The 22,272-nt window shown below is 35.9% G+C and overlaps 2 protein-coding genes across 2 annotated transcripts in view; one reads left to right on the top strand and one right to left on the bottom strand.

Moving 5' to 3' along the window:
• Positions 1-14,151, top strand: part of AGPS (alkylglycerone phosphate synthase) — a 160,781-nt gene extending 146,630 nt beyond the window's left edge. The window contains 1 exon segment of the mRNA XM_017868293.1: positions 8,414-14,151. Coding sequence (XP_017723782.1) covers positions 8,414-8,535 — 122 coding nt within the window. The 3' untranslated portion in view covers positions 8,536-14,151.
• A 5,544-nt stretch (positions 14,152-19,695) lies between these two features.
• LOC108527101 (tetratricopeptide repeat protein 30A-like) overlaps positions 19,696-22,272 on the bottom strand; it is a 4,717-nt gene continuing 2,140 nt past the window's right edge. The window contains exon 2 of the mRNA XM_017868258.1: positions 19,696-22,268. Coding sequence (XP_017723747.1) covers positions 21,469-22,268 — 800 coding nt within the window. The 3' untranslated portion in view covers positions 19,696-21,468. The remainder of the gene's footprint in view (positions 22,269-22,272) is intronic.

Here is a 22,272-nt window from a genome sequence, read left to right as displayed (position 1 = left end):
GAGTGAGTTATTCATTGGAGAAGTAGGGTAAAATAATGTGCATTTTTCTGCAACTCCATACCACCAACCATTTAGTGTTCTTCCATAGATGCATTAAGTATGTAAGGTTTCATTCAAACCTTTTGTTTTAAAACCAATATAAATTTGAGTAGCTGAACAACAGAGGGGAAAGAATGTAGGCTCTGGAATCAAATCTATATTGGATTCCTGGTTTTGCATTTAACTGTGTGACCTTAGGGAAATAATTTCTCTGACTTACACTTTCCTCACCTGCAAAATGGGAATAATGGTACCTGTCTCATATGTTTATTGTAAGACTTAACATGATAATGTATGTAAAACATCTAAATGCCTTACATTTAGTAGGTGCTTAAAAAACAATAGTTTTGAGTGTTTGTTTGTTTGCTTTTAATAATAGCAATAAACAGCACCAGGTGGCACTCTGTTGGCACTCTTGCCTTAACCATTAAAGAAAGGATTAGAGTGTATTTGAGAAAGAGCCATACATTCAAGGGATATGATTCAACAATAGTTTTAACACTTCATTTATAAACTACAGTTGACCTCACTCTATAGGAAAGTTTCTTGCAATCAGCATGAAAGAAAAATAAGGGTCCTTCACAGTATTGGCTATGAAATTTGTTATCGAAGAATGTTATTTTCATAATAGCTTTTCTGTTTATAGGTAATCATGTAATTTGTATATTTCAAATGCCTGCTGCTATTCACTATAATTTCATAAAGCAGAAACCTTTTCAACATAAATTTTAAATAATGTTTTAGTTGCCTTGCTAAACTTATTCAATACTAGAGCTTTTGAGAGATCACTTATTTTATGTATAGAAAAGATTTTCTTGATTTGCACCCTGAACTTAAAACTCAAGTTGAACTCATAGTAGCGTCTTTATTTACTGACCTTCAGGCAGTGTCATGACACTCTCAGTACCGTTTTTGAGTTCCAGAGTAAAAGGGCCAGGGGTTGGGAGAATATTGATGCAATTTCTCTTAAAGGGTTTGGCCTGTAATTGTGATTAATAACAGTTGCTTTCACTATCTGGAAACAGACAGGCTGGTTTGTCTGCCTACAATCATGCTGTGATAAATGGAGCTATTTTAACTCTGGTTTTGTGTATCAGAGAAAACAGATGTAGTCTGGAACTGGAGGCTATAGGAAATATAAAGCCTACTTAACTTAATCTTCATAGTGCTTGTTTTTGTAACTGACGAGCTGGTCAGTTTAAATAGCAAAGTTTATGTCAGCCATGTATTTAATTTCAATTTATGACTTAAGTTTTTAAGTTGTTCATTTGCTAAAATTATACCTAAGTCCTTGTCAGGAAGTTAAAAACCTTGATTAAGTATAACCAGTCCTAGTTTAAATATTGATGTTTTTACCTAACCAAAATTATTCCCTATTATAATTATAGGGCAGCTGCTGTTACCTTTTTTTCGTAGTCTTACCAGAATCTAATAGTATTAGAAACTTTAAAAGTAAAAGGAAACTACTCAAAGAAGCTAAGCAAAAAAATCAGGTTTGGGGCCATTTGTTAATTTGTAGTGTGAAATAAAAGGCATATGGATTGGAAAGAAGGAAGTATAACTATCCCTATTTGTAGGTGCCATTATTGACTGTATAGAAAATCCCAAAGAATGTACAAAAACAGAGTCAGCAAGATTTCAAGATACAAGATCACACACAAAAATCAGTTACATTTCTAAATACTAGCAATAAACATATAGAAACCAAATCTAAAATATAATACCACTTGTAGTTGTTCCAAAGAAAATGAAATAGGCATAAATCTAGCAAAATATATACAGAATTTGTATTCTGAAAATTACAGAATCTTGATGAAACAAATCAAAGAAGACCTAAATAAATGAAGAGACATACAGTATTCATAGTTTGGTAGAAAACTGTACGTAGTAAAGCTGTCAGTTGTTTACAAATTGATCTATCTAGTTAGTGCATTTTCTGTCAAAATTTCAGCAAGATGTTTAATAGATATAGAAAATGTTATTCTAAAATTTATATGGTAAGGAGAAGGAGCTAGACAGCTAAAACAAATCTGAGAAAATGAATAAAATGAGAACAGTCAATCTACCTTATTTCAAGACTTATTATATAGTTACAGTAGTCAAGACTGTGCATTATTGGAGGAGGACACATAGATCAGGGGAACAGAAAAGAGAACCCAGAAATAGAGCACACAAACATGCCAAGCTGAGTTTGACAAAAGTACAAAAGCAATCTAGTGGAGGAAGCATAGCTTTTTCAACAAATAGTACTGGGGGGAAGAAAAGAACTCTGACCTAAATCTCATACCTATACAAAAATTTAACTCAAAATGGATAATGAACTTAAAAGTAAAACAACACTATAAAACCTTTAGAAAAATGCATAGAATATCTTCAGGATCTAGAGCCGGGCAAAGAATTCTTAGACTGGACACTAAAAGTATAATTTATAAAAAATTGATAAACTGGATTTTATCAGAATTAGAAACATTTATCTGTGAAGGACTCTGTTAGGATGAAAAGATAGGTTATAGAGTAGGAGAAAATATGTGCAAACCCTATATCCAAGAAAAGACATATCTATTATGTATAAATAATTCTCAGAGCTCATTAGTAAAAAGCAAATACTTTAATTAGAAAAGGCAAGAGACATGAAGAAAAATTTCACTGAAGAAGATATACAGATGGCACATAATCACATGAAAAGATGTTCAACATTGTTAGCTATTAGGGAAATGAAAGTTGAAGCCACAGGAGATATCACTACACACCTATCAGAATGGCTAAAATTAAAAAAAAAAATAGTGACAATATCAAATTCTGCCAATGATGCAGAGAAACTGAATCACTCATACATTGCTCGGGGGAATGTAAAGTGGTACAGCCATTCTGGAAAACAGTTTGGCAGTTTCTTATAAAACCGAACATGTAATCACCACTTAACCCAGCAAATGCACATTTGAGCATTTGTACCAGAGAAGTGAAAACTTACGTTCACATAAAAACATAAACATAAATATTCGAAGCAGCTTTATTCATAATAGCATAATGGACCCAAACCGGAAACAGCCCAGATGTCCTTCAGCTGGTGAATGGCTAAACATACTGTGGTACATCCATACCATTGAATACTACTCAGCAATAAATGAAAAAGAATGAACTATCAATACATGCAACAACTTGGAATAACTCTCCAGGGAATTATGTTAAGTGAATAAAAGCCATCCCAAAAGGTTACATACTGCATGATTCTACTTCTATAACATTTTTGAAACAACAAAATCTTAAAAGTAAAAAAAAAATTAGTGATTTCCAAAAGTTAAGGCTGGAGAGGGTGTGACTGTAAACAGACAGCACAGGGATCCTTGTTACGACAGAACTGTTCTTGACTATATCAATGTCAATGTCTTATTCCTTTGATAGCTACCAGATGAGTTTAGCCTTTCCAACATTAAATCTTTATCAGATTACCATAAGATAGAAAATTTGTTTTGCCTCTTAATTTTTTCAGTTTCTTTGGCCTTTTCTAACAAAACTTATATGTTGATTATACTATTTTTCCATTGAAGCAATGTTGTAGTTAGAGTGTAAGAACATACTGTGGAAACCAGCTTAATCCATAATTTAACTCAACATTAAACTATTAATATTCCAGCTATAGCACAGGTTAAACAGATTTGAGAGCTGACAGAGGAAATCTGTAGCAAGAAGGTACTGATCCCTGCTCCCCACCTCACCAACTGCCCACCCCTGTGTGACTACAGGGGCCAAGCCCAAGACAAAAGGGCCAGGGACGACATTGTGTTTGCTGTCTCTTACCACATGCTATACCTTTAGTAGCTTCTAGCCTCAGGTGTATCACCAGGAGAGTGAGTATAGGTGGCTTGAATAATATCACTTAGCTTCGGATCTCTAAAGAGAACTTTTTCTCTTTGACAATTTTATGTCTATAACTTATAAATAATATGATAGTCGGAGAATGCCTGTATTACATTATTACATTGTTACAGAATACTTTTTATAGTTGGTTTCATGTGATTAGCAAACAGTTAATCCTGGGAAGAGGTTGGGTATCCCTCTAGCACCACTACGTAATCCAGCAGTAGTTTGGTCAGATTAAATTAAATCTTGAAATACAAAGTCAGTGTTCAGATCACTCATATAAGCAGCTAAGTCTAGATTTTCTTCTTAAAATCTGACCTATAGAATAGTGCTAAAGAGATATCCAGGATACTCAAACTAGAACTTTCAAAATATAGTTCTTATAATGGTCAGATGCTTTTTGCTTTGGCTGAAGTCTACTTCTGAGCTCCACTTTCAATAATCTTCTAAATGTATGGCCCATTTCATAATTTGTTCTTTTTAATAAGTCTATAATAAATCTTTTTGACTTATAATCAAATGTATGTTTCAAAAAATTAAAATTTAACTAGAGACTTCTGTGACCAGCAGATGCTGGATTTATCCCTTATAGGTTAGGACTGTTTGGTAGTTTCTGCTAAATCTTCAATCCCTTAAGCCTCAAAGAGTAGTTCCAGATAATTTTTGGTGACCAGATTGGCCTCCATGTCCACATTTTCCATTTACATCATTTTACCTCTCATACCTTGAGTACATGCCTGTTCATTCATTTATGCTGTTGATCATACCACAACTTCTTGCATTCTTTCTTGAATCTCTTAGCATCCAGGGGAATAGTGAGCCTGTAATTTGAAAAACTATACTTGAAAGCTTCCATATTCTCTGTTCCAAAAGCAAAGTTTTAAAAATGTACTATGTGTTGTGGAAGAACACACACAACTTGTTTTATCCAGACTCTATATATATTATTAGAAATTGAATTGTAAAAAAGTGAACTCCATTCTTAATTTAAGCAGAACACTCCCTCCCCCACCCCGCTTAGTTTTCTTTCTTTTCTTTTCTTTTTTGTTTCTTTGTGTGTGTGTGTGAACTATGGGGTCTCACTCTGTCACCTGGGCTAGAATACAGTGGCATGATCTTGACTCACTGCAGTCTCAAACTTCTGGGCTCAAGTTCTCGCGCCTCAATCTCCTGAGTAGCTGAGACTGCAGATGCATGCTGCCACATCCAGCTTATTTTTTATTTTTTTATTTTTATTTTTTTAGAGATGGGATCTCACTATGTTACCCAGGCTGGTCTTGAACTCCTGGGCTCAAATGGTCCTCCCACCTCAGCCTCCCAAAATGTTGGGACTACAAGCATGAGTCACTGTGCCTGGCCTAGTTTTCTGTAATATTCAGTATTTGACCCATCTTTTTTATGTCTTATAAAATACATCTAAATACTTAAGTACTTAAGGAATCATATATTTAGAATAATAGAGAATTATGGAATGCAAGGTACTTGTTTTCAGAGATGGTGATCTTGGCTCTTTATAGCTCTGGTGTTGACTCTCAGGCTAGATTTATACTTCTAGAGCATCAGAAGTCAAAGGAATATGTTGGGTCAGTAGCTATGAATACCCCACATCAGATGATTCAGGTCTAAAAAAGAAGAATAGGCTTTATGTGGTATGTGTACACATGCCTTTCAGTAGATAACTATCCCATACAAGGTACACTGAAATAGTTTTAGGCCACCTGTTATTTGCTGTCTTTAGTCATTCATTTTCCCTTCCTTTAATATGGCATGCCACATAAGGGACAGAGTATAATTTGTTCCCTTTCTGAAAATGAGTTTTACAGGTGCTTAATAAGGAACTGCTGTATAGTTGTATACCCATGTGTGTTACATGGGTATAGATCAGTATAGTCAGCTAATTTCTGAATGCCTAGCAGTACAACTAAGAATTGTACAAAGGGCATTATTAGTGGTGATGTTTAGCTCTGGAATAAAAATCTTGTACTTTGAAGTGTGTTTCTTCAAGATTAGGGCCTGTGGTGGTTGTTGTTTTATTGATCCATGTGAGCTAGCTACATAAGGTTCTCCAGAATCTCAAGAAGACTCCAATAATTGTCTTGTTGTTAAGGCATATTGAACATTTTTGTTTGTGTTTTCTATCTGTGTACGTATCCTGTGAAGCAGTTGACTTAAATTGTTAAAGCCAAAGATTTCTAGTACCTTTAATTGCATAAACCAAGGTTTCTGACCCCATTTCAAATATCAGTGGCAGAAGAAGTGCCAGACCTCTGCCATGAAGGGGTTAAATGCTTTTATCAAATGTGTTTATGAGGCCACAGCTTTGTTGGCTGTACTGGCCACTTTTTTTTTTTTTTTTTTTTTTACTTTCTACTTCACTAATCAAATGTATATTAGATTGATTATTGTAAAAGTATAAACCATAGAAAATTTGACAAGATAGATGTGTAAATTATCCTTCTGACAGAACTAATGATGCACTCCAAGCACCTTCTGTTTTCCAGCGCTTGGTGAGTGACTTCATTAAATATGCAATGGCTGTTGGGTGGCTTCTCAGACGATGGTTCAGTTCCTTGTGGAATTGCATTATTACTAGAGGTGTAAAACCAGGCAGACAAGCTAGCTGTTGGGCATCCTGCTGAGGTTCTAATGTGCTCCATCTTGTTGGAGCAGTTGTTTGCAGTCTTTTCAGGACAATTACATCCATAACCACAGGATACATTCAGTGAAACTATATTACAGATAACAGTGGAGACTGGCATTCACTGTTCATCACCCCTCTGCCTTCAGCCTCAGTGTGGGCAGCTTATAATAATATAGTAATGCCACTTTTACCATTCACAGAGTAGTTTTTTTTTTTTTAATCCTGTGGAGCAAATCTGGAAAAAACTGATTTTTAACTTTTTAAGTAAGTGCTTAAAATCATAGAATATTAGAGTTGAAGAGACTTCATAAAGTCTAATCCATTTGCAAGTGAAAACACAGGCTGAATCAGAGTCATGGGTGGTCCCTTAGGAGATAATAGAAGGTCCTGGTAGAATATCTTTTAGGTGGTAGAGACTACTTGAGTAGGGAGATTTATTTACTCTTAGCTTCTGGTTTTAGAACTATCTCAAACAAAAGTTTTCATTTTGAATTTAAGGTTTTTTTTCTGCTGAACCTCATTTCCCCCCATCTTAATACCAGCAATACCTTTTTATTTCTGAAAGCCAAGCATATAATTTGCTTTCTGAGATTATCACAGTATTTATTATTTTGATGACAATTTGATGGTTTCTTAGAGAACTGGACACAAAAGATGGTTTTAGTTGAGCTTGAAATGGTATTTAAGGTTTCCAAAAGGCAGATGTTATGATGTATCACTACAGCCTAATAAATAGGAATGCATTCTAGAATGACAGACTGAATACTTTAATGAAAGAAGATTTTCCATTTCAGTTGGTCAATTAAATCACTGTTGATGACTTTGGATCATTAATGAACATTTGTGGAAAATGACCATTTGAATTCAATTATTACAGTAATAGGTTTTTTGGAGAAGTACAAGTACAAATAATCCTAACTGTAAATTAAAAGATTTATCCATTTTGCCATGGATAAGTTAGCGTATTGCTTTGCTTTTTAATACCAGAGCAAGTTGACATTTCAGAATTCTTTTACAGATTAAGTACATATTCTTTCTTACAAAAGTTCTACTTACAAAAGCTTATGTTTTTCATTGAGCACCTTTTGAAATATAATTTATGCTGCTAACCGTTACGTTACTTCACTATTCTCAGAGCAAATTAGCAAGACCTAGAAACAAAAAAAGGGAACTTTGTACAGTATGTAAAAGCAAAAGATTTAAGTTTACGATGGATTAGGTGTTTGATTTATTTAATGTCTTAGGGAAAAAGAAATCTAAATCTGGAAAAACAGTAGGAAGAAAGTAACCATTATTTGGGAACATGCAAATTTATTTAAAAGTACTGTGAAAAGAAAATGTAAATAGAAGCTTAATAACTAGATTTTTTATCTTAAGCCTATTAAAGTTTCAAATTTTCTTATTTTAAGCCTTTATGTTCGTTAAAATATTTTAAGAATATATATCCTGTCATTTTTGCTAAATTTACCCAACAAATTCATCCCAATATGATGTTTTTCTTTAATTAACTTCATTTTCTCTAAAACTTGGGTGTGTTGTGGTAGTTAAGGCAGAGGTGGGTTCTTTCGAAATGCACGTTTTTCTCATTTTGTTATTTGTAAAATGGGCTATAATCTCCATCCAAGCTTCCTTCAATCTCCATTTCATAGTTTACAGAGAAAGGAGACACTGTGGAGCACAGACTTCCCCTGGGAATACACTGGGCTTAATGAGCTTGATAGTCTGGTGGGCTCAATAAATCAAATAAAGCAAAACATTTCTCATTTTTGAATAAAAGCATTTATCACACAGTGTTTGTTCACTCGTGGTCACAAGATTGATTGGTTCCCAGCATCACAGCGTATATTGAAGCATTTTGATTTTGTTTTCCAGTGGGCAAGTTACGGAAGCAATGGCTAAAGGAAAGTATCTCTGATGTCGGCTTTGGGATGCTGAAGTCTGTCAAGGAATATGTGGACCCCAATAACATCTTTGGAAACAGAAACCTTTTATAAATCCATTAGTATCATTACAAAAAAATGTCAATTTTTTTTTTAAGTTTTCAACTGTGGTTATACTAGTAATCAAATATATCATGGACTATATTTTGGATACTTTGTTTGTTGGTTTAAAATAAGTTTGTTTCCATTCTGTAGTTTGTTTTGTTTCTACATCTATGTATTGACAGATGGTATTCCTAAATCTCTCTCATTGTAGGTACGTCATTTTACAGCCAACGGTTGTCATTTCAAATTTTAGGCAGCACAAGGCTGCCAATTATTCCAGAGGAAGCTGCTGCCAGCTGTTTTGTATTGATGCTTCCTCTTGGGGAACAAAGACAGATTTTGGTATCATTGATTGCTCAGTTAGCCTCTTTTTAAAAGAATGTTTCTGGGAATCAGATGTCTAGGAAAGGATTCCACTGAGGAGTGATACACGTGTACATTGTTTAAGAGCATATTCTAGTGTGACTAGGCCATTAAAGGGAAGAATATTCATGAAAGAATATAGGCAACCTGTTATTTAGAAAAACCTTCACTTCTGTAAGGTGCTTGACTTGGCCTATGGTTTTTTTTTTTTTTTTTTTTTTTTTTTGAAATTAGTATACATGCATAAAACCTTGTATCATCAGTATACAAATTATTCTGTTAGGCGACATGTTTTTGTTCTCCATGTTTCTGTTTCTATTGAGGTATGAGTTGTATTTGTATCACTGAGATAACCTATTGTTATATTCTAATTCATTGATAACATGTTTTGTAAGAAAAGCTGACATCCCTCATTGCAAGTGAAGAACAGGTTTACCCATGAAATGAATGCCTTTATTCCACTTAGAGTCCTAATGTTTCTGATTTCACATTCTTGTTGCTGAAATGCAGAAGAAACAGCCACAGCAGGAGCAGAAGGAAAACTTCTTAGACTTAATGTCTCCAATTGCAAGAATTGTTTCACTAACGAAACAGTCATCATTCAACTACTGAATTTGAAAGCCTCAGCAGTTTCAACGACAAAATCATTTTGCTTTTTTAAAATTAATCCCAACTGCATGATAAATTTTCATATAAAAGTAAAGTTTCAATTTAGTTTTAATAATGGTTTAATGCCTTTTTTGAATAACTGGTTTAACCTAAATTTTTTTTAAATGTAATGTATTAATGCATATACCATAATCAAAAGTTTGAAATATCTGTTTCTTAAATAATGAGAACATTAATCACATTTAGCAAGCATTTGTACATTCAAACCTGGATATTAAAGTGAAATGATTACTTTGAATCACTGTCTGCCAAGGTTCATGATTCACATTTTGAGATGGATTCTTTTCTTAATGTAATACCTAACTTTTGATAATTTTTTAAAACTAATATTTGATCAGATAATGTAAGTCAAAATGCAGACGATCCTTTAAAAGGATGCATTGTCTGTGTATGTAGCAACAGCTCCAAAGTATTTTTGGGCAGTTTGATACCTTTTATATCTGAAGTAGCCTTAACCAGAAAAATGATAATTTAAAATTGACAAAATGATATTTTTAAGACTTCAAAATGATAAATAATTTTTAACTATTAAAATTGGCCTCAAACTAATAAATCTGTAATTAAATTAGAATTAAATATCAGTTTAACAACAAAATGAAATATTTCTTTTTTAGAAGCTGCCTCTCTTCATTGGTGATTTATTTTTAATTATAAAATTTCCAGCAGATCTTTGCTTAAGCCCTTGATATTTGACCTAATTGGACACTTGATGAGGAAGTTGCCTCTAGAATATAAAATCTTCAGCTTTATAAAAATGCTTCCTGTTCATGAAGGTAATTCTCTAATTGGTGATCAAAATATATAAATTAAAGAAGGTACTAATGTCTCACTGGAAGTAATAATATATATATATATATATATAGTATATATATAGTATATATGTTTCTGCAGTAAATTTTTTAAAAATAAAACAGGTTCATTAGAAGATCCATTCCTTTGCATGTAATTGTTATAACATTCTTTTCCAGGGAGTTCAGTTTCAACAACCTCAGAAATCCATACTTGATATTAGGAAACTATAAATGTAACACCTGAAATTATTATGTTCACTATTCTACATGAACCTTATGGAAATTCGTGATTTATGTCTTTGTTTTTCTTTTTCCAAGTATATGCAGGACTCCCCAACCTTGATTTTATAATGGTGACTGCATTTTGTAGGTGGAATCATTTCTACCGAAATCATTTTGAAACACAAGAACATTCATCAGTACTGTTTCGCTCTGATTTAGTAAATCAGAAAGCCTCGCCCCACCCCCAGCCCCCACTTTCACACACCTACTTCTGGGAGGTGCCTCAGTATAGACTTAGTATCTGTGGAGGACTGAGTTCATGAATATGCACAGAAGCACTTAAACCATGCCTCTTACTTCTATCGTATTTGAAAATGGCTTCATAAAAGTTAGGAGAACACTGTTTATGTGACACTTCTTAACTCATTGTTAACGTCTATTTTTAATTTCAAAAACCTATTGCCTATTTGGTTTTCAGTACTGCATAACACTGACTTTCTTAAATTAGTCATATTTGCAATAGTTTACTTAAATTTGGTAATGTCACATTTGGGTTGGGGTTTCAGTGGGAATAGTAACTTGCCGCTAGTGAGAAATGGCATTGAATACTAAAGACTAAGTGTGAACAGGCTTTATAGACCCTTAGAGAAACTGTTGCCTTAATGTTTGGTGCAATTTCTAGTAGTGCATAAGTGAATTTAGTCTTATGATAAGTAACCTGAGCTGTTTTTAGCTTAATAAGAATTGTGGAAACCACATGTTTATTGTGCCCATCATTTTACACAAAGAAAAGAGGATTATATTGTTTCTTATGAGGAAGTAGGAGTCTTCTTCCTTAAAGTGCTTCCATGTTGTAGTGCTATTACTTAAAAGTTATTTATGAAGTTGGAAGCCTTCTAGTTTGCCTAACTGTGTTGATGTATTTTGAAAACAAAATTGCAATAAAGGATGAGCTTCCATCGGTGTATATGTTATACCAGATACAGATGGTTGCAAGGAAACCTTTCCCCCTACCCAGAATAGTCTGTTAGTAACTGCTAAGTCCTGGCTTGCATTTTTGAAAATGCCTTTCTGCATGTTAGCACCCAGACTTTCCTTTGTCATATTCCTTTATAGCTACAACTTAACTGTAGCTTATCAGAGAAGCTCTGTAGTCCTACACTGAAGTGTGTTCCCTTGGCTGTTACATTGGGCTCGGTTTGGTTGAACTTCTATTCTGTATAAATGTTAGAACACAGTTACTACAGATTGATTTACAAACTGCATGTGCTGGTGCTTGAGGCAGCCAAAATGGAATGCTGTGGAAAGCATATCTACATCTTAAAAAACACTCAGACAGGAGTTAAGGACAGCTTTAATAATTTTTTTGTTTACCACTTAATCTTTATCAACTCTGATTTTAGTTAGGACTTAGCTCATGGTTGAAGAAAAGTGGAAAATAACAAGTGCCCATTTAGGTTTGAAGAATCCAGAATGTTTTACCTTTGACTTTATGAGTTATAGAAGCTTGGCTTTGCTCTAGGCTTCATGTTCCCAAATGAGCCATACATATATCAGTATATTCACTTAATTTTTACTTATTTCAGTTTCCTGTAAAGGAAACAACTTATACATTGATGCTTAAATCCAGAAAGTATAAAAGGTTTTCTTAAACTGTTAAAATATAGTGTCTGATATAAAGGATGTAAGTTACTCAGCCTTCTGCTCCCTAAGCCAAACAGTGTTTGTCTTCAGTGTGAAATTTAACTGTAAAAACTACTTGTAATGTCAAGAGATTATAGATCATATTATTAATAAAATGGACCTGGGTCTAAGTTTTTTTTCTTCAAAGGGAGTGTGAAGCTGTTTATTCTTCTGTTTGCATATGGGTTTTTCTTTTAACTTTAGTTTTTCATGTTCATATTTCCACTGATTTGAACACACAAGATTTATTTTTATAATTTTGTTGCTTGTAGCATAATCAAGTGCAACCTACTTGTGACTAAATCTCTTTGGATTTATAGTTGAGGATATTGGTAGCTAGGTTTTGTCAATCCCTAATCATTTTTTAAAATCAATGCTGTATTCCCAGGAGGCATTGAGACTCCTGTGAACCCGAAGCACTCCCTTTTGAACCTTGGAAGATCCTCAAAGGGCACTCTTGTGCTCTTCTAATCACAATTAATTCCTTAACAAATCAGAGTAAGGATAACTGACATATAGAACACTCAAGCCAAAGAACCATCACAGAATTTAGTAACTTTAGTTCTGTGAACATGAAAACATTTCTTTTTTGGTTTCCAAAGGAGATTATTTATTTTCCACAAGGAAAACATCTTGCAGAGACTCTGAATTCCAAATCTGAGTGAGAAAGAAAAGGAAAAAAAATCTGTTTCATCGTGGATTTCTAAGCAACATATATACGTGTTTTTAAGACAACCTTTTGTTGGCAGTGTTTTTCCTGAACACCACATGCACCCTAGGAAACATGTTTTTCCTTTAAGGTAATCTTGTTCACATATCGGAAAAGGACATGAAATGCTCATACTGGCATATAAGTTTCTATAAGTAGTTATTTTTGAGCTACTTATATACTGTATCCCCAAAAGCTCACAGTGCCTTGTTGGGATTTTTTTTTTCCGTGAAATAGACATTATTTTAAATGAGTGGGAGAGGATAAGTCTTTAGACAGAGGTCATTCATCAGTTCAAGACTATTCCTCTTCAAGAACATGTCAGGAATTAAGTAATTGTATGTGGAAACACTGGTAATTCTTTCCACAGTGTTGTTTTGGATAATCTGTTCTAGTATATTTAACTAATTGTATGGTGGACCTGTACTCTGATACACATCTAATCAGTCAATGGGATTTGTATGTGATTTTCATTCCTACTGCCCCAACCTAGTAGCCCTAAGTTGTGGCTTGGTGGATGTGGCATTGAGCCTCAAGACACTCGCTACATTCTTTCTAGATGTGTGCTTACAGGCTCCCTGAGGAACAGAACCTGTGGAGCTGGCGGGGGGCGGGTGGTTTTTATTCCTAATATTGTGTGCCAGTCCTTTTTCGTGTGATGGTGCCTTCAGAATAATGAATATTTCTGTTCTGGACAATGATTAAATCTTATGAGAAATATATGTAGGTTATATTAATTCTTGTCCATTTTTGCTAAGCCTGTGAAATACTTTGGCTCTGATACAACTTGACTTGAATAATATCTTATCCTGAGTCTTCCTCCAAGGCAGTACATATTCCTGCTAGGACTGTAGTAATCCTTTGGGAACTACATGTGAGTAAGCACTTGTATGTAAGCCATTATACTGCTGTAACTAATGCATACAAATAATTCTCTTTACATTTATAGTCTAAAAGGGGATATGCAGTGGGAAGGAAAATTCCTGAGAGATTCCAGCATAGCTTTGTCAATTCCAACTGAGCCATACTGTTTTCCACAAGGGCTCAACACATATCAGTATTCCATGCTTTCAGTGTGTGTTCAGATTCTCCTCTTACTGGTTTTCTTAGACTGTACTGTTCTATAAGCAAATGCCCATGTGTGATTTTTAAGATATGCTGGGGAAAAATAAATCAATACCACAACCACCCATTGTTAAAGAAATTGTTGTTTATTTCATGTTGGTTCTATTTAACCTTTGTTGACAGCATGCTGTTCTTGGCAAAAAACAAACAGGATACACTTTGTGCCCATGAGTACCCTCTCTGGTAGTGAAGGGCATGTGCACAGATACTGATTACATCCCTGCCTGTGGCTCCCACACTGAAAGGAAGGTTGTAGCTATCTGGGCTCTGAAATGACTGAAGGTCAGACCTGTTGAACTCTGTCTTATGTGATACATTTCAGTAATCACTAGCCATACTAAGATTTTAGCTCTTGTATTATGTAGTTAAGAAAAGCAATTTTCTACCTGACTTATATAAGTTCAGATTGAATGAACTCTAGAAATCATCCCATCTTATTTGTTTCATCCCATCTGAACATAATTGCTACCTAACATTCCCCAGACCACCAACAGATAACCAGTCTTCCTGACCATTTATTTGCTGTGAACAAATGCAAATTCATTGCCTTTCCAGGAAGCCTTTTCCAACTTCTGTAATCTTCAAGTATTAGGAAATTTTAAAATTATTAGACTAAAATCTGTGTTCCTCTTCTACCCATTATACAACTTCTGCCACCTTTAGTCATAAAGAATTGTCCAATTGCTCTGTTGAAGGGCTGCTCTTCAGGTATTTTAAGTCAGGTCTCATGTTCCTCAACACCTTCTCCTGTCAACCTTTGCTCCTGTCATTTCTAGACTTTCACCTTAATAATCCTCTTCACATGTGCCCATTTGCTGTTTTTAAAGTGAGGTGTCTAGGCCTGAAAACAAATCTTCCAGAGTAGTACCAATGCTTCCTCTAGTGTAGTCACTAATAAAAAAGCATTTTTGGTGGGCATTGCTCTGTCAACTCATACTGACTATATGCCATTTACCAAAGATTATCTTTTTCATGTGACATTTTGGCCGCATCTCCTTGGAGGCTAATTTTTGTAAAGCCCCATTACTTATATTTAGCTTTACTAAAATTTGTATCTTACTGGAGTTAGTTCCATATTTTCAAAATGTTAGGATCTTGACTCTTACACAGAATATTTTCTGTGCCATCAAGCTTCAGGTCATCAGTAAAATAGAGACAAATACTGTCTGGATTTTCATCCAAGTAATGACAGATAATTGATACATTACAAGGGCCTATCTAACCCATGATCCTGACGTTTCATCCATGAAAGAACATTCAGGATTCAGACATCTACACTTTCACTTGACATACAATTGTCCACCTTTTACATTTTGGCCACAAATACACTTTTTATTCAGTTAATCAGCATTTATGTCAGATAAGTAATCATGTTTACTTTAACATTTTCTGCTGCCACAGTGAAATCCTGATAAAGCTACTACTACAGTTTCCTGTGCTGTCCTATAAGAAAAAGAAATGAAACCTTCCTGCCATCACATTTCCTTTTGCCTATGTTTGGCCTCAGGGGCATGTTTCTCTTTTTGAAAGACTCAAACCCATTTTCTGCTGCATTTTCTGATGCGGTCTGTTGATTGGGCCTGGTATTGCCTGATGGACAAGCTCTGAAATCCACCCTTGTGTAGTTTTGCCATGTCCTTTGTACCTCATTGTGCTAACATTAGATAGGTGAAGCTGCTCTTTTTAGAAAATGGCAGAATTTTACCACTGTAAAGTAACTTAGAAGATAGGGTTCTAAATACAAGAAGCAGTGGATAAGGTTCTATTCTGGACATTTTGGGTGTGATTCATTTTTCTCTATGAACTACAAGTCACATTCCCTATTCGGACCTAATTTCTTCTTTTATAAAGTGAAAAACTCTGAGGTCCGTTTCAACTCAGTCTCAGTGATTCTAATGTGTCTGTGTTTTTTTTGCTGAACACTACCCTAGAATTGATTATTATATAATTAATTTTTAAATTTACCCTTTTTTGCCAGACAGGCAAGAAGGTAGCATTGTTATCACAACAACCCTGTGAAGTAACTGGTATCATCCCCTTTTTACTGGTGAAAAAAACTAAAGTTTGGTTAGGTTAAGAAGCACCCACCATTAGTAGCTGGGAAGTGGCATTGCAGGACTGTGGAGCCAGGTGACTAACTTCAGTACCTGTGTGCTGGCTGCTTCACTGCTGTAGGCTACTTGTGCTGGATGACTATGATGTACACAGAATTTCTTTTTAAAGTAGATTATTAGTTGTCCTCTAGAGAAGGGCTCAAGTGTTAGGGTGATCAGACCCAACACCAGGTCATGAGGGTGACGAAGTCCAGCAGAGTCAAAGGAATGAGAAAAGACAGTTTGAGAAATAAAGTGGGGGCCGGGCGCGGTGGCTCAAGCCTGTAATCCCAGCACTTTGGGAGGCCCAGATGGGCAGATCACGAGGTCAGGAGATCGAGACCATCCTGGCTAACACGGTGAAACCCCGTCTCTACTAAAATACAAAAAAAACTACCCAGGCGAAGTGGCGGGCGCCTGTAGTCCCAGCTACTCAGGAGGCTGAGGCAGGAGAATGGTGTAAACCCGGGAGGTGGAGCTTGCAGTGAGCTGAGATCCGGCCACTGCACTCCAGCCTGGGTGACAGAGCGAGACTCCGTCTCAACAAAAAAAAAAAAAAAAAGAGAAAGTGGGTCCAGGGGCCAACGCGAGTATGGAGGCTGCGAAGGCCCTGAGCCCTGGAACCCCAGACTACTGTTTATTGGTGATCAAAGAAACAGGTGGTGAGAATGTGGGTTTGAAAAGGAGCATTGTATTAAGCACATGATTTACAGCTGTGACGGTTTAGCATTTATATGACCAATTCTAAGACACAATTGATCTAGGAGCCTGGGAGGGCTAGAAGCAAGGAACCAGCAAGTCTAGACACATTCCAGAGGCCATGAGGGGTTTTATGCCCTGAGCCCTGGATTATTTCCAAGCCACGAGGGGTTTTATGCCCTGGGCTTAGATTATGGTGTGTCAGGGTAGCCTTCCACCCTTTAGCACAGAGCTTGGTGTTCCAAAGGCCATGAGGGATTTTAGACCCTGGACCCCGGACATGTTCCAAGACTCTTACATTATGTCAGACATGCAACCCCTGCCCCAGCTTCTCCCAACACTCAGCTTTTCCCAACGACAAGTAAGGAAATGGAGTCTCTTCCTACTACAGAGTAGAAGCTGCTGTCTTTGTGACCACATGCCATAGAATGCCAGAAAGGTTTTTTCTCAGATATTGTCCTGCTGTGTAAATGTTTAACCCACAGTATCCTGCACTGATTTTGTGGGTTTAATATGAAACTCATAAAAGAAAGTATCTGATGGAGTGAATAAATTTGCATTTTTATAACTTTAGTACTCTTTGAGCTGCACTTAAAAATATAAGACAACCTTTTCTATAAGTTATACATCTTTCATTGGGAGACTGAAAATTGAAAGAACTGTTTGAGATTAAAGAAATGTTTTATTATAACCTAGAGACAACAATCTAGGTTCTTAGGAAAGTCACAATTCCTTAAAAATACTAATTTAAGAATTCAGGTTGCTGCTGAAGGGTTTGAGCTACATTAGGGTGCTCAAAAAGTATATAGCTTATAACTAGAATGAAAGTATCAGTTTAGAATCTGATGGTTACAGTCATGGTGATTATGTAGTTGGACAACCAAAACCCAAGAGTTACTGGCTCATGACAAAATATGGTTTGACTTAACACGAAGGGCATAGCCCAAAAACTGAAAACTACAGAAAACCCAAATGTCACTTTAGTTCCAGAGGTAGGTCAACAAGGGATAAGAGGCATTTAGTGAAGGGTGGAGAATGAGCTGCAAGTCACACTAATACCAGGAAACTACTAATACCAGGAAAAGCTGAGTGTTGGGAGAAGCTGGGGCAGGGCTTGCATGTCTGACATAATGTAAGAGTCTTGGAACATGTCCGGGGGCCAGGGTCTAAAATCCCTTGTGGCCTTTGGAACACCAAGCTCTGCAGAGAATGCTCTCAGAAACACAACCTCTAGGTCTTTCCAGATCACCCAGAGTCAATAAGAGAGGGAAACTGAAACATAAAAATTATATTTGAAAATCCTGATACTCACTTGTAAAGTCTTTCTTTAGTGATGTTATCCTTTTAAAGTTAGGTTGTTTAGGTAGTCTCACTCTGCTTAACTGTAGTCAGACTTCCAACACTGTTAACCCTCCAGGACACCAGGGAGAAAATGAGCCCAGATGAGGATTATGGAGCAGAGGGGTCAGAAAGTTGTTCTAAAGCTTCCCCTCCAAGCCATTTACCCTTTCTAATCTCATATTTCCTAATAAGTGTATTTATTTGGGCATCTATCCCATAGCCCTCTCTAAACAAATCAGTCTAACCTTGGGCCAAACCTATTGTTGTGATTCTGTATGGATTCCATCTGAGGTGCTTCTCTAAGCCTGTGAGGCCACACACCCCTCAGGTTAGGAGTGTCCCTCTTATGATTACAGCTGTCTCATTGCCAGATGACCCACCTTCATTCCCACACAGTCATAATTGTCTGCTTCTCATGAATGGGTCAGAGTTAGCCACCACACCTGACCTTCACAGATGGTATTGGGGCAAACATCTGGACATTTTGGGTGTGGACATTCTTTTCCATTCTGCAGCTGAGGCCACATTCAAAGGGGGACTGTCATGAGGAATAAAAATCCTTTGACAGGGGTATCATGCCACTGATCAAAGGAGTCTGTTCTTGATGGTTCTGCACTAAGAGATCAAGTTCTTGTTCCTGAGAAAACAAATATAACTACTTGTGTATAAGCACACACACTCCTATTTTGTGTGTGCCTCTGTGGAGACCAAAGGGTTGACTAAGATTAAATACTCAATTAATATTTGAGTCCTTTAAAATAAGACTATGCAGGTATTATGAATAAATCTTAAAAGATTTCTTATATTTCTATAAGGAGCTCATTGTTGTCAAGAAAAGTGCTTTTAGCACTTTATATACTCTAGGAGCACAGAACAAAGCTTTCATTTGAGTTTTAGGTACAGAAGCTTTCACTCAAATGGCAAAATATGGGGTCATTGTAAAGTCATTTGCTTTTTAGAATCAAGCAAGGCAGGGTACTTTGAATGTGAGTTTTAAAGATGTATATCCTGAAAATAAGGACAACAAATGCTAGGGGAGTTAGGAATGCCCTGTCTTCCCAGGTCTCAGCACCAGACTTCTTGACTCTGTGTGGTTCATAAGACTTTGTTGCTGCCAGCAGCAATCTGAATCTGCGTGAGTGCCTGTCTGAGAGCCAGGGTAAGGAAGGGGACAAATGGCATGGTTCACCTTTGTTTCTTACTGGTGTGAGCAGTCAGGATTTCCTTATACATTACTAACCAGGAAATCCCAAATGCCCAGCAGCAAGGGGTTAAAAACCATTCAGAAAAGCTTTTTATGTTCTGAAAAGTTAAATTACACATACATGAAAACCACAAACACATAACACCTGGGTAAACTGTGGCCAAATAAAGACCAGGCTATTTGCAAAAGGGAATCTGGAAAACATTTGTTTTTGGGTGGTTAACATTAGTTACACTTTATGCTTTTTTTCCCCTAAAGAAAATAGCATGGTTTAGAAGAAACAGGAAGAAAACAGAATTTTAATACGGCCATTGAAAACAAGATTTCAGTTCATTTACTTTCCAAATCTTAAGGGGCTACCAAGATTGACACGGGCACAAAGCTACTGCAGCAACACTTTTAGTACAGAAGTTGTTAAACAAAGAACATTTCCCAAACATTGAATGTGCTATGGGATGCAGTGAAGAGGTCAGTACACATTGCTTGTCCTCCACATGTGACACTAAAGCATCAGTGGTAAATGATAGCAGCTCAGATAATTAAGATTTAAAATGCCATAAATTCAAAACCACTGAACTTCACAAAAAGCCAAATTTCCTGGTATAATACAATTTGGGCACAATTTGAGGTCATGCTACAAAGGAATTATGCTGAGCATGTTTTTATCAGTACCTATGTGGCTAAGTGGTTCCTTTTCCTTGAAGGAAAAAAATCATCTCATTATGGCAGAGGTTCCCTATCATTCAGAAGAAAGCTACTAGGTTGAGCTATGAGAAACTGCTAGTTTTGTAAGTCAAAAACTGTCAAAATCAACAACTTCGTATGATTCAATCTAATACACTTGATTTTTCTAAGCCGGATCAAGTGAGGTTGACAGTTACTTTTTGTGGAAAGAGAGGAGTGAGGAGTGGGAAATCAAATAGTAAAGCTCTTTTAAGGTTCAGAAAATAAAATGCCTGATCAGAATGCATGTGGTTCCCAGTGGGAACTCTAAAAAACTCTTGGGAGTTCTGGACATGAAATGAACACTACAACTTAGAATCGACCTTTTTGGCTAGGCCTGGTGGCCAAGATTTTTCCTTATCCAAGAGACTACAACATGGAAACACTGTACACCCAGCATATCCTAAATTGCAAGCACAAAGGTAGGAATTAAGAACTGAGAGCTGGACCCAGTGATTTGCACCAGTAAATCCCAGCTACTTGGGAAGCTGAAGTGGGAGTATGCTTAAGCCTAGGAGTTGGATACTAACCTGGGCAACAAACATAACAAAACCTCTGTCTCTTAAACCCCTGAGTTCTCAGGATACATCTGTTATTTGTCACAGAGATAAATAAAAAGTTATCATGGAAAATAGTAACAGCGTATCTTGTTCATATATTTAAATTATTAAAGGGAACAAAAGAAAACCAGGGAAATTTGTTCTTTGATAATTGTTCATCGTGTCTACATTATAGCACCATAATTTTATTAAGGCTACAAAATTTTTTACTGACTTTTGCCCATTAAAAAAAAAAAAAAAAAAAACACTTATAACCTAAGGAATTTTGGTTAGATAAAGCATTATATCCATATTAAAAAACACTACCAAAATATCCTAAAATCTACATAAAAGTATGTATTACAAATTAATGAGTGTAAATTGTGAGACTAGAACACAAATCCCTGAAATGATTATTTAAAGACTACTCTTAACTATTACTGAGATAGTGCTTGGTCCCTGAATGAGGTAATCCTTGTGCAAAGGCCCCTGAAGAGAGATCAGAGCACAAGGTTACAGAGGAAAGGAAACAAAGGTATTACAACTTCTGATAGAAACATTCTTCATAAGTTTGAAATTTTTCATAACCCCTGGGGTAAAAGTTCTTAGAATGTTTCACTTTCTGGGAAATGTAACACCAAAAGTTTTAGCTACTTATATTTTTATACTGCGTAGTGTACAAAGTTCAACATGTAACAAATATAAAGATGCCAAAGGTTAAAATAAAGCAATGCAAATTTATAGAACAAAACCATTTGATAAATGCCATTATCAGCTATTACTATATATTCCATCCTATAATCTCATAAATCAAAGCTTTTAACTGCCTAGACTCATATGTGACTGTATTCTTTCCAACATGCATTCTCTCTTCTTCCAGGGGTTGTTCAATAACAGCAGGTATGTTTCTGCCATGAAGTTCACAGTGTCCTAGAAACTGGACACATTCTTGAATAACACTGTCATGAATGACTATCATGTGTTTTGACATGTTTTCTAACAAGGACAGGAAGCATCTTTTGGCATAATACCAGGTATCTGTTACCAGCTTTTTATTATAAGGCTCCAAGCTTTTGATAACTCGAGAAATACCAAACTCATAGTTTCCTTTGGCACAATAAAGAGTTCCTATCACCAAATTCACAATGCAGAGATGGTACATTTTCCTATTTGGGTCATCATAAGAGAGCTGCTCTTCCTCCTTTTCAATCTTCCTCATCAACTCCTCTGCTTCTTCATTTTGACTTGTCATAATATAGGAAACACAGAGATTAGCCAGTACAATAGCACTGACATTCAGGATGTTATCATAATGCTTCTTGACTATGGGTTCATAGAAACCAATGGCTTCTTTGTATTTGTTTTCTTGCATGAACAGAACATGAGCCACATTCAACTTCCACACATCATGGTCGTTACAGAATTCCACAGATTTGCGGAAGATCTTTTCCACCATTGGATAATTTTCAAGGTTCCAGTAGATTTTTGCCTGAGCCATCAACACGGGAATATACTTCTCCATGGTTTCATCATATTCATTCACTGCCTTTTTGATAGCTTCATCATCTCTATTGTGTCTTGCTTC

Source organism: Rhinopithecus bieti, unplaced genomic scaffold (genome assembly GCF_001698545.2).
Source record: "Rhinopithecus bieti isolate Rb0 unplaced genomic scaffold, ASM169854v2 scaffold_3062, whole genome shotgun sequence".
Classification (NCBI taxonomy): Eukaryota; Metazoa; Chordata; class Mammalia; order Primates; family Cercopithecidae; genus Rhinopithecus; species Rhinopithecus bieti.
The sequence above is the reverse complement of the archived record's forward strand: the minus strand, read 5'-3'. Positions and strand labels throughout refer to the sequence as shown.